The 12,483-nt window shown below is 38.8% G+C and overlaps 1 protein-coding gene across 35 annotated transcripts in view; it reads right to left on the bottom strand.

The window, feature by feature from the left end:
• The window catches only part of Klf12 (KLF transcription factor 12), a 401,439-nt gene that overhangs the window by 143,710 nt on the left and 245,246 nt on the right, over positions 1-12,483 (bottom strand). For all 35 annotated transcript variants that reach the window (XM_076930666.1, XM_076930661.1, XM_076930662.1 and 32 more), the window contains one exon: positions 6,083-6,629. In XM_076930666.1, coding sequence (XP_076786781.1) covers positions 6,083-6,629 — 547 coding nt within the window. The remainder of the gene's footprint in view (positions 1-6,082; positions 6,630-12,483) is intronic.

Here is a 12,483-nt window from a genome sequence, read left to right as displayed (position 1 = left end):
TTCAACTCTCTCCTGGATTCTTCTTCAGAGCACACAGATATGCTATTCTCTTCCTTCTTTGTAAGTCTCCTTGTGGAGAATGGAAATGCCTTCCTAAGTATTGTTGCCCATCTCCACAGCTCTTCAGGAAAACACTCACTAGATTGAGTCTCGATTTCCTCACTCCCCATGTGAACAAGAACCGATGATTTCAAGTCTTTGTTGTCCCACTCCATGAAGATATTTCCCACTGTCATCCAGGAGCACTCCCACCGTACCCCGCAGCTCTGGGCTCTCCTTTCACGGAGACCCTGAGCATCATTTACTAGTAGCTGAAAAGCCATCCCTTTAAAGATCCTCTTTTGTCACACTGTCCTTCCTGTCTTTATGTTCTTGCACAAAGCTCTCTAGCAGATTAACAGTGCTGGATCTCTCTTCCCCTTCTGACTCCTCAGGTGTCTCTTTCTAACCTCTGAAGTGTGTTCGGCTTGCACCCAGAGGAGTTATGTATGGGACCCAACACATTGGTAGATTACAATGCTATGTCACAATGTGAAAAGCTTGGATAGGAACTTGACAATGGCTCTGGGGAAAAGCACTTGTGCAAGTGTGAAGAGCAGAGTTTGGATCCTCAGAAGCCATCCACATAAAAGCCAATAGGCATGGTTGAGAGGTAAAGGCAGAGACCCCAGTGTCGACTTGGCTATTTCAACTAGTTAGTATCTGTTAGTTTTGTGTTTAATGAAAAGACCCTGCCTTAATAAATAAAATGAAGAATAATCAAGAAAGATATTTCACACCAACTTTGGGTCCCCACACTCATATGCATGAGCACAACAGGTAGGCACTCATACATACACGCAATGTGCCTAAAACAAAAGTTTGGATACTTTGTTGGTCTATCCTGCCTGTGTTCTGTTCTGGCTTTCATCCAAGGTGATCCATGGCAGTCATTATTGATCAACAAATACTAGCTCTATCCTAATCAATCCTAAATGAATTTTTTTTCCAAACTGTCTCCTCTTTTATGGCCCCAGGCTCACTTGCTCAAGTAACATGTTAAACTTTCTGGTTAAACATAGAGCAGGCATCTAATGCTGAATATAGCATACCCTACTACTCCCATCATAGGAGTGATAGTATCACTTGCTCAGTAGCTCAGCCACAGGAGTAGAGGCTGCCCCTCCTTCCCATCTTTCCTCAGAACAGCTTCCTTTCCATATGGCCATTGTCTGTAGCTAGTCCACCATTTTCATTCCTACACAGTATTCTCTACTGCATGCAGTGACTGCATGACGCTTGCATAGCACTGAACACCATGACTTACTTCTGCACAAATGTCCACTTCTAATGGCTTCTTATCCCATTAAGAACAAAAGCCACACCAAGATTTAAGGTCCTAACTACCTTCCCTCTGGCCCCAATGGCCCTTCTGTGCACATCAGTACCACTGTCCACTGGTTGTCCGCGACAAGCAACAGTCCTCTCTGTTCCTCACCACACAGGTGGCTCTCACCTGGGCCTTCCAATCTTTTTATAGGCTTGACTGAAATTTCGGAGTTACTGTTTAGATTCAAGACAAGCCTGTGAGGGTCATGTTCATTTACTGTAGCTCTCAGAACGTTTCCCAGCTTTCTTCCTGTTACACCATGCATTCCATGTTCCACTGTGATTCCTGCATACTCAGGGCTAGGCAACACCTTTCACTCCTCGAGGTCAATGTACTTTCCACTTGAAGGAGTTGAGGCTCTAGCTCCCTCAGAAAATATTTCCATGTCTTTTTGCTGTAATTGAAGCATTCTTGGGGAGAACTTCATCTCCTCCTTTCTTCAATCTCTGACCTCCATCCTTTTATGGAGAATTACAATACAGACATTTTTTTCCTTCCATAGATAACCATCCTATATGACAATACTTCTTGTCAAATTCAATTTTTTTACTTCTAATTCTTTTCTTATAAGACAAGTCACTCAATGACATTTTATAAATTGTAGTTCAACTCTAACCAAAATTAACAAGTATTTGTTTCTTTAATTTCATATTCTTCATCAGAGTTGCAGGCATATCCAGACTTTTGATGTCTGCTATAAAAATTCATGCTCAAGAATATGCATTTTAGTTACAAAGAAATTACAAACAACGTATGTTTCCAATGTTGTATTGGGTTGCATTTCTAGCTGCTTTCAGTTGCATGTGGTCCAAGGACTTCAGGATGGATAGACCAGGAAGCAGTGTGAAAGAGAAACAGTGTCAGCTTTGTTTAACACAGGCATTAATGCCTGCTGGTGACAGATGCTTAGCCGACACTTGGATGAACAAACAACTCAATCCATGTGATATGAGAGTTTGGATGTGGACATGTGCATTCTCAGCACTTTTGTGTCATGTTATCTGTAGTGTCACCTGTTTCTCTTTCATGAACTGTATATGTTCTACCAATGTCAAAAGAAACTAGCTAGCAAATTCACCTAATTTAAATGAGCGATATCTTACTCCTTCCATCAGTTTGGGAAGCAAATTCTCTTCCCTTTCTCATTAACACCAAGTATGCAAGTCCTAAGTGAGAAGGTTAAAAGGAACCCCCTTTGTTATCCAACCATTTCAGGGCTGGGGCAGTACCCCACTGCATGTGAGCAAAATAAAGATTTAAAGAATTACCTAAATGCCCTTTTTTTGCTCATTCTGAGGTAGGCAAACTTTTCTACTTGACACTTTTACTGTGCTCTAGTTAATCAGTTAAACAATAAAAGGTTATAAAATGCTATAGCAATATTTGTAGAATATGGTGATTATAAAAACTTAATATGAAGTAATAAAAATTTTAAAATGGGATGTTTCCATACAATGTCTCATACTAATTTCTCATCCCTTATCATCGCTGTGTTAGCACCTTTGAGAAGTACCATAGCAACTACTTGGGTTGACTTTTAATTCAATAAGTTCTGTCCTCTGTGCCACTGTCACCAGGAACTTTGTTGTATGAGAGGAGGAAAGAGAAGTGTTAAGTCTTTCTCATAATATTTAGGAGAAAAGTAAGAATGATAAAAAAAAAATGCAGACATTTACTAACACTGGGTCAACACTAGGCATCTTTACTATGGTCTTCTGTCCTACGATAGATCATGTTACTAACCCCATTTGTTTGACTGATGGAAATTAGAATTAAGAGGATGACTTTCTAAAGTCATAAATAAGAAAAGCAGGATTTTACCTCATATATTTGGGATCTTAAAAACTATAAGACAGTTCATTAGGCTTATGATTTTTACTCATGACATAAAAATTATGAATTAAGACATACTACATAAAGCTAACAAATAACTCACAGAGAAAACAAATGACAGTGTGACTCTTAAAGGGATCCTGCAATATATATTTTGGAGAAAATTACATCTTCATTTTCACAAAGAAAGTGATGTTTCCCTTATGTGGCACTGCAGACATGGGCCCACATATAGGATTATGATACCACAGAGACACTGGTGTCCACCATAAACATACAGACACATATATAAACACATATACAATATATAGTGATGTGCTTTACTACTTGTTAAATGCTAACTTTTTAAAAAAATTATAATTATACATCTGGATAATAAGTAAAACAAATGTCTAATTTAGCTCCCAGTTTCATAATTGTTATTCAAAGAGACTTATTTCATCTTATTCAGAGATATGTGCAATACCAAAAGGTGCACCATGAGAAACATCCATTAAAAAGCACCATAATCCCATTTCTCTCAACATTTTCAATCCAGTGTTCCTCAGACCAGTTTCATGTTCCAGGTAACCCACAGTGTAAGGAGCAGAGGAAGCCCCTTGAGTTAGTGAATGTGTACGTTGACACAGGCATGTCCACATCACAGACATTAAGGCTAAATGACTCATGGGAAATTGGCTAAACTGTTACCCATATGGGTTTGACTCAAGATGAATGACAAAGCTTTCCTCAGGGAGTCTGAGGCTGAGTGTTTATGAACAATTGATGAGTGTGTACAGACCAGCAACTGTGGCTTCCTCCTCCCAGATGACTATAAGCCGAACCTGCCCACTCACAGAGACTACTGAGCCTAGCTCACCCCTCCCCTGGATCGTATCTAATAAATATGCTGAGGCCTACGTTGGTAGCAGTAGAAAAGCCCAACTTGATCCCAGTTTTAATATATGTGTATGGGTGCCTTTGGCTTTCTCTTCATTCTCTCCATATCCTTATGCAGGGTGCCAGCCCCCAAGTCACGTGGGCCAGAGCAACAGGGATTGTTGGATAAAGCAATGAATGTCTGTCTACTTGTCAAGCTTGAAAACTGAAACTCCTGAATCAGGAGATTTTTAACTTTGTTAAAGAGGGAAGGTGAAACTTATTTGAGTGCTAGGAAGAAATTTAATATTGATAAAATAATAACTTCCAGTGGTAAACACACAGCTCTATATAGATGTTTATAAACATTCTGCCAAGTTTTCAATAATATATCATCTCTCAATATTGAATCCTACCTTTTACCAGAAGCAAAACAACCATGCTTCCTCGTATTTTATGAGCAGACAGAGGTTTATGCATCCATTGATCATGTTTTAATCATGGGCCTCAGTAGTAACATAGTGTCAAAGCAAAAAGCAATATTGGGCAAATCTGATCCTAGCATTGTGTTTGGTCTCTGAAGACAAAATACACAAATACGCACTCAGTTTCACAGGGAATAAGTCAATACTATGGGATTTTATATTTTCAGAGAAAGGTGGTTTAGGTTTGTATGTAGGAAAGAAAAAGGCACAGTCTAAGGCACAGAGTTAGAACTTCTTCTATTAAAATTCTGCAAAAATCAATTGCTTATATATAGAGGATAATTCCATATACAGCTGCATAGCTATCACAATGAATAAAATAACTAGATATTGTAACCTGAGCATTTCACAAAGTATCTTCTTAACTCTTAAAACTTACAGGGAACATTGATATTATATGTTGAAATATTTCTATTATAACTCACCCTGCTATTTAACACTAGTGACTGAACTGGAATGTGACTAAAAACCAAGCCTATATGAAAGTTTAAAGATAAACATCTATCTTTGTGACAAGTTGTACTGGTCTGAAAGAGAATGGTCTCCATAGACTCCTCTATCCGAATGCATATTCATCAGGAAGCTGAACTCTTGTGCAGAATGAGGAGGATTAGAGGTGTGGCCTTGCTGAAGTAGGCGTGGCTTGTTGGTGGAGGACTGCTGCTGAGCTTGGGCTTTGAGGTTTCAAAAGTCTATGTCGGTCCTCCTGTCTTTCTGCTGCCTGTGGGTCAGGATGTAAAGCCCTCAGCTACTTCTGCATGCTTCCTGCTATTATGTTCATTAACTAACCCTAGGAAGCTGAGAGCACGCCCCTAACCCTAACCAAATGGCTTTCTTTGTAAGTTGTCTTGGTCATGATGCATCTTCGCCATGTATAGAGTAGTCATTATATATACCTTGGCTGACGTGGAACTCTCTATATAGACCTGGCTGGCCTCAAATGCTTAGAGGTCCACCTGCCTCTGCCTCTCAAGTGCTATGATTAAAGAAAGATTCCACCACGCATGGCTGGATCATTTTAATATCAAATTATTTGAAAAATACACTCAGAAATAGATGTATATATCCCAGGCTGTCCGTTGTCATGGTATTTTATATTACTGCCATCTAAAACGTTCAAGTTTGAACAACTACAAAGAAAAAAAAACTCCTTATTTACCTGAAAGAACTTACAATGACTGATGTCTATAAGAGATTTATATACTTCCATTTCGCACATAATTCTGCTGTATGCAAGCTACCTAGCCCACATTACCATTTAAAGGAAGCGTAACTCTGTAAATTACGATGTCAAAAGTCTGATACAAAATGACTCAGTAAATAGATATATGGAATTAGCCCAGCTAAGGGAACTGTCCATACAAATGTGGCTGCTCCAACCAGTGTTCTACTCAGTATGGACTATCATATGGTCTACAAAGTTCTACATAGAACTTCTTTGAACATAGTGTCTGCACACAATCTAGGTCCCAGTCATTAAAAAAAAATACATGGTTTTCTCTAGTGTTGAAAAACATCAAGATTTCATGCCTCTTACCTTTGCCATGGCTCCTCCCATCCTCCAGGAGAGGTACAACAATAGTGTTGTTCACATTTCCAGGTGACCGTACAGCTGTGTAGACAACTGGCACTGACTGTACCACCACAGGGATTCGATGAACATGACTGAGTTTGTTAGACTGTAAGTTCATGGGACTGGAAGGTGGGACAGGATGGATGATGTGCAAAAACTGCTGGCCGCCCACGCCAGACGCAGAGGCAACAAGGGGTCCTGGAGATAACACTGTTGACGACGACGATGCTGAAGATACTGATGTTATAACAGTGGGGGATGAGGCTGGACGACTAGAAGATGATGAAGAGGTTGAAGTTGAAGAAGGTGAGGAGGCAGACGCTGTCATGGAGACTGGGGAGGATGAAGCTGCGGTAGGGGAGGTCCTGGCTTTGTTGATTGACAAGTCCACTGGCTCAGTTTGTGTCTGGAAGTGATCTACAGGCAATGAGTCCTCTGGGGGCTCCCCTTTCACATTATTTAGCAAGAGGGGAACAGCTTCCATATCGGGGTAGTTGTGGACGTTTGGAGACTGCAAGGAGAAAATGGAACAGATTTATCATTATCGATGATACATTTCAATAGATACATAACTAATTTGAAGGTGTATTAATTTTTCTCTTATTGCAGGGGAACATTAGTTCTTTCACTCAGATATTCAACAAATTTTTCTTTAATGACGACAATGATGACAGCTAAAAGTGCAAAATACGTTAGAGAAAAAGGGTATCATTTAACATGAATCCGTTTCCTTTTCATTGGAAGGGCAAATATACAACTTCTTAAGGTGAATTCGCTGGTTCATTCAAGAGGTCACAGGTTTTTAAAAATAATCACTAAATTCCTGGAGAATCTTTCAAAAGACAAGCTCGGGGTGTAAAACACCATCTCAGAACTGTGCAAACAGAACTTATTTAATTACAGCTTTCCTTCTGTTGTTCTGAGTTGGTCTTGCACTAGCAGTCTGTTTTGGGGTCTTGTTATGAAGGAAGGAGAGTTCCCTTGGATGAACTGAAATAGTCTTTCCAGCTCTGGAGTTCTACAATGTGGTGAATGATTTTACCCTTGTGCAACAGGATCCTGATCTAGAAACAAAATATCGCCCAGCAGCAATCTTGGGAAGCTTGCTATGACCTTTCTACACTCATGTCCAGCACAGGAACTACTGGGACACGCTCATTCAGCATAGTCAGAAGGCACACAGCGTTCTCCAGTCTCCCAGGTCTGCTCATCAAGTTACCAAAGTTAAATCGTCTGAAATTATTGGATTTTAGCCCTCACTATCTGACTTATTTCATTTCTTAAGATATTGTACTCAATTATGATACCTAAACTAGCGAAAACAGGTTTTAGAAAATCCTATATGAGAAGGTTCAAATTGTCTATTGTTTAACTTAAAATGATAATTTTGTTTAGGTTCATTTGTATTCCTGTAAATGGTATTGAAAAAGTTTAGTAATAAACAGTCTATAGTCTAATACACTAATATTCTCAGTATATTATTAATAGGCATGAACACATATCTATTAATTCCTAAGTTGAACAAGTATCTATGAAATGCACACTTCTGGGACCACATGGGCCATGTTCTATTTCAGTGTGTGAGTAGAGCCTTGACAGAGAGAACCCGACCACAGCAGACTATTTTGTTACACCTAATTTAACCAGGTCAATGCTCACATTAGTATTATTCTCTTAGATTAAAAACCCCAAATCATTATTTTCTGCTTTCGTACGGTATCGGAACAATAAGTATGTGAAGTTGGTCATTTCATGAAAAATTTCCATTTGCTATTCTTCCCGAAAACATGAAAATGCATTTAAAGGTTTTAAAAGAAACATTGTTCTTGAAAACTTTCATTATTGAATATAAATTATAGCTCTATTCAAAGCATCCAATAGGCAGTAGTGCGAGGGGCGTTTTATTCAGCCACAATGAAAAGAAAGAAAACACATGAGCTGTGGCACGAGATCAAATGAAAGGGAAATGTTGATGTTTTAATGCCTTTTCCCTCTTCTTCCCAAAACGACTGCCTGCAAAAGCACATGAATTAGTGCTCTAAAAGCCCGGTGGATCTGCAATGCCTCCTGTATGGAATTCTAACGACAATTTGCACTTTAGGCATTAAAGCTGAGAAACAATTTTATAAACCATCCCAAACATTAAGAAACAAACAGCCAAACACCCAAACACTGTAAGTTTCACTACTTTGGTGCAAATCTGTAGACAGTATCACTCCTCTTTTTAGGACAGGTGTTTATTCTCTGCATCATCATCAGGGTTTTGTTTTTATAGAATAATGTGAGTTTTTATGTAACAGTATATTACACATGCATAGAAAGCCCTGGTTAATATTGCTTTCCTAATAAAAACTGGTTCAAAGTACAAAATATAAATCACTAAACATATTATTAAACAGTACCAATCTCTTTGACTACACATACCCTGGATTCATTATGTATTAGACATATTCGAGACTCTGAACTTGGAAATGGTGGCTATTTCTACCTTATGTAGAAACAGACCTTTACAGAGAAAGAGGTGAGGAGCATTGCATCCATGTAGGAACAGTTCCTAACAGAAAGGGAAACATGCATTGGTAAATGGTATCAGGAGACTGGGGCATATGGAGCTTATAAAGAGGTGGCTTCCAGGGCATCAGGCATCATTGAGGTGCCCCAGCTTCTCTGTGTTGTGACTGACAGCCCACCATTTGCATGGCACTATCTAATGCCCAACTGAGGAAATTACTTCCTGCAAAAGCCATGGTACAACATCAGGCAAAGTTGTCTCTCAGCCTCACTGGTTAGACTACAATTCTACAAAGAAAAGTCTCAGAGAACACCTAGCTTTTCCCAGATGCCTGAGAACCACACAGCTTTCTCCTGTGCTCTAAAATAACTGGGAAGCATAAACCAAACCTTTAGATCACACGCTAGGGGCCTTGGAAAATTATTTATAAATTTATAAACACAAACATTAGAGACATATGGCAGCTTCTCTCTAATATGCAGTGGTTGAAATAAAGCCATATATTTAAAAATTATACTTTATCAATATCAAGACAATAAAATCTTTATTGTACCCTTCATCTGCTTTCAATGTTGACAGGGCATCATATCCCAAAAGCCATTACTAATCTCCTGGGACACATAATAATGTTGCAGGTAAAACTGTCTGTGCTGCAGCTTTGGGCTGCACAGACCTATCTACAAAGTCAGTGACGTTAGAGGATAAGGCCTTTAAACAGCTATGACAGACCCTCCTTCCCCCTGCAAAAAATGAAAGACTCCTACAAGGCTCCACCATGGAATCATCATTAGGCATTTATCCCTTTGCTTTTCAAAAGTGGAAAATAGAAAGGCATTCATTCTGAGGCTTGGTCCCCTATGTGGGAAGCCAGAGTAAGGTGCTAGGAACACAGCTGACCACCAAAAGGGAGAAGAAGTTTAAGGGAAACAGGGAAGATGGAGAGAGAGCTGACAAAGCTGGAAAGCAAAGGGAAAAAAACAGGAGTACATGGCGAGCGAAGGCGAGCGGAGGCGGGGCTGGCCTCAAGGGGAAGGGAAACCAAAGAGCCAACAAAACGAAAAAAGATTGTTTTTACAGAAGATACTTCCATCAAGAAAAAGGAAGGACTGTGTAGCAAAATTTCACCTTTTATCAGCAACTTCTAAATTCTGGACACATCCGTGGACATCTGACAGCAGTACGGACTAAGTGATTTTTGTGGTTTTTCTAATACACACCGATTTTGCTTGGGAAGCTGTCACAGAAACTAAATTTCACTGTTGATTCCCCCCGTGTGGAAGACAGACCGGACTCTCACTAAATTTGCACTGTCAAGCAAAACCAACCCACTTTCTAATGCTACAGGGAATACACAGGGGTACCAGATTGTTGTCAAAGAGGAATGACATTTCAATTTCCAAAAGGTTACATCATGCCTTTTGGAAGGGTCCACCATAAAATTTCAACTACTAAATGAAATAATATTATTATTACTTTATAAATTTTATGAAGTAATAGTATAAAAACATGCAAAAGCCCAGCATACTATGTGTGACAACATACTTCACATACCCCAGAAAATGTGTGCAAGTCTAAAAACACAGGGTTATCTACCACACACTCCATGACTTCACATACCCCAGAAATTATGTGTGCAAGTCTAAGAGCACAGGGTTATCTAGTACACTATGACTTTCCTCTCATGTCAGAAAGTTGGCTTTACATACAGTAATCAATCCATATGGTAAAATGTCACACATAGCATCATAGTGACATGCTCTCTTAAGCAGTTTCATGAACACAGCTGAGTCTCCCTAAGCAAGAACCTTCTTCTGGAATAAACAGTTTACAATGAAACTAAGCATGTTGTTGAAGGGATGTGCAAAGGAACCCCAAGCCTTTCCTGGAAAGTCTTAGGTTTCCCTAGCCAACAATTACCAACAGCTGAATCTCATTATGGTCTGCCAAGAACCACGAGACAGCTTTTATTGAGATCATGTATTTTAATCATCTGTAAACCTTAACAAAGCAACAACTATGGATGGACACCCTGGAAATCTCCCTAGTAGTACTTGGGAATCTTTTAGTTGAGAAGTATTTGAAGAATAGGTTATTAAATATTATTCAAGATGTATATGGTGCCTGTTACACCTTTGATGGGACCAGAGAATTTTGGGGATGTCTTACACACAAATAGTATGGTGACAACTATCAATCAATCATTTACATAAATTATGTTTTATTTCACTTTTTTTTAAAAAAAATTGAGCAATAATTTCAAGCTAATGTTTTAGGAAATGTTCTAAAATGATTTCCTAATATCATGTCTCTTTTTTAGGCTGTTTCCTAGAACTGTTATTATGAAAAAGGAAAGGAGACTTGGAAAAAAAATTCCCAAGATTTGAAGTCAAGACTTAACCCAGTTTACTTTTTATTAGCAATGTCATCTTGAATTCGCCATTTTCAGAACTTTCAGAATACAAAGGTGTACCATTAGTTCCAGACTTGCAAAATTGCTATGAAGACTGAACTGATGTCACCATGTTCTTGTAACAGTAAAAAGATAAGAAAATGAGCAGATTTATTCTAAGCCAAGAAAAAAGCCAGGTTTAGAACTAAGTGTTTTAGTTAGGAGAGACGGCAGAGGTTCTGGTTAGTCAACAAAATGATGGACTGGGTATTAGGATTATCTTGCACCTCACTGGTACAAATAGGAATAATTATGCTCTAATTGTATTTTGAGAGAAAAGTGTTATTTTAACAGGAAGGGTGATGTGTAGGAGGAGCTAAGGGGGAAGGAGTACTGAGAGGAAGAGATGGAGTAAGGAGAGGAGAAGATGAAGGAGAGGAGAAGCAAGGTGATGAGAGAGAGAAAGGGGGGGGCATGGATGCAGATGTCCATGTGTCTCTACAAGTCAAAGACAGTTTATATATTTAGTTGGGTATTGGGTTACACTTCTGATTGAGCATTACCAAACGTATAAAGCCTTTGACTAACACTTAAAAAAAACTGTATGAAAGCAAAAAGGAAAAAGGGACATGGAATAGGGGTTTTCTAGGGAGGGAAAAGGGGGAAAAGGGATGGCATCTGAAATGTAAATAAAATATAAAATAAAAAAATGAAAAAAAAGAAAATGAGCAGAATTCTTTGTTCTTAGAAGTAAAAACTGCAAAGAAAGGCAACCTACTGCCAAAAGTGTCCAGGAGTTTAGTGACGCAGTGCATTCTGGTAAAAGCTTGCAAAAAGTCACTGCTGAGGTACATGCCTTGCAAAAGAAGCAGACACACATTACAAAATAGAATACATTGTTCTTACGGACATCACACAGTTAAAATGTATCCTGAATATTTGGCATTTTTTTTTAAAGATTACTCAGATTGATCTACAAGGAATATACATCATAGCTGCTGGATCACATATGATGTGATTGATTTGATTTATTAATGCTACAATGTAAACAAACCCCAAAAAGCATAGCTCTTCTATCACAGCAGTAGTTTAGTTTTATGAAGTTCAGAGTCCGGCTTAATGTTCAGTCGTGTGATTGAAAATGTACATTCTGGGGTGAGAGCGTTGTCTCAGCACTGAAGGCCTTTTGCTGCGCTGAACTTCAGCTCTCGACCCTAACGTCAGGGGCTTCACAGGTCCCTGTAACTTCAGAGCCAGAGATTCCAAAGCCCTCTTATGGTCTCCATGGACACCTTTACTCATGTGCCTGTTTAAAAATTTTAAAGCCTTTTGTTTTAAGTCTTTAAAATATATTCCATACTTCCTGCAAAACCTAACAAAACTGAACCCATACCTATGGTTATTTGATGTTTTATACAGCATTATTTTTAAATAATGCTGTATTTTAATTAAAGGGGCATTATT

The sequence above is a fragment of the Arvicanthis niloticus genome, chromosome 3 (genome assembly GCF_011762505.2).
Source record: "Arvicanthis niloticus isolate mArvNil1 chromosome 3, mArvNil1.pat.X, whole genome shotgun sequence".
In the NCBI taxonomy this organism is placed as follows: Eukaryota; Metazoa; Chordata; class Mammalia; order Rodentia; family Muridae; genus Arvicanthis; species Arvicanthis niloticus.
The sequence above is the reverse complement of the archived record's forward strand: the minus strand, read 5'-3'. Positions and strand labels throughout refer to the sequence as shown.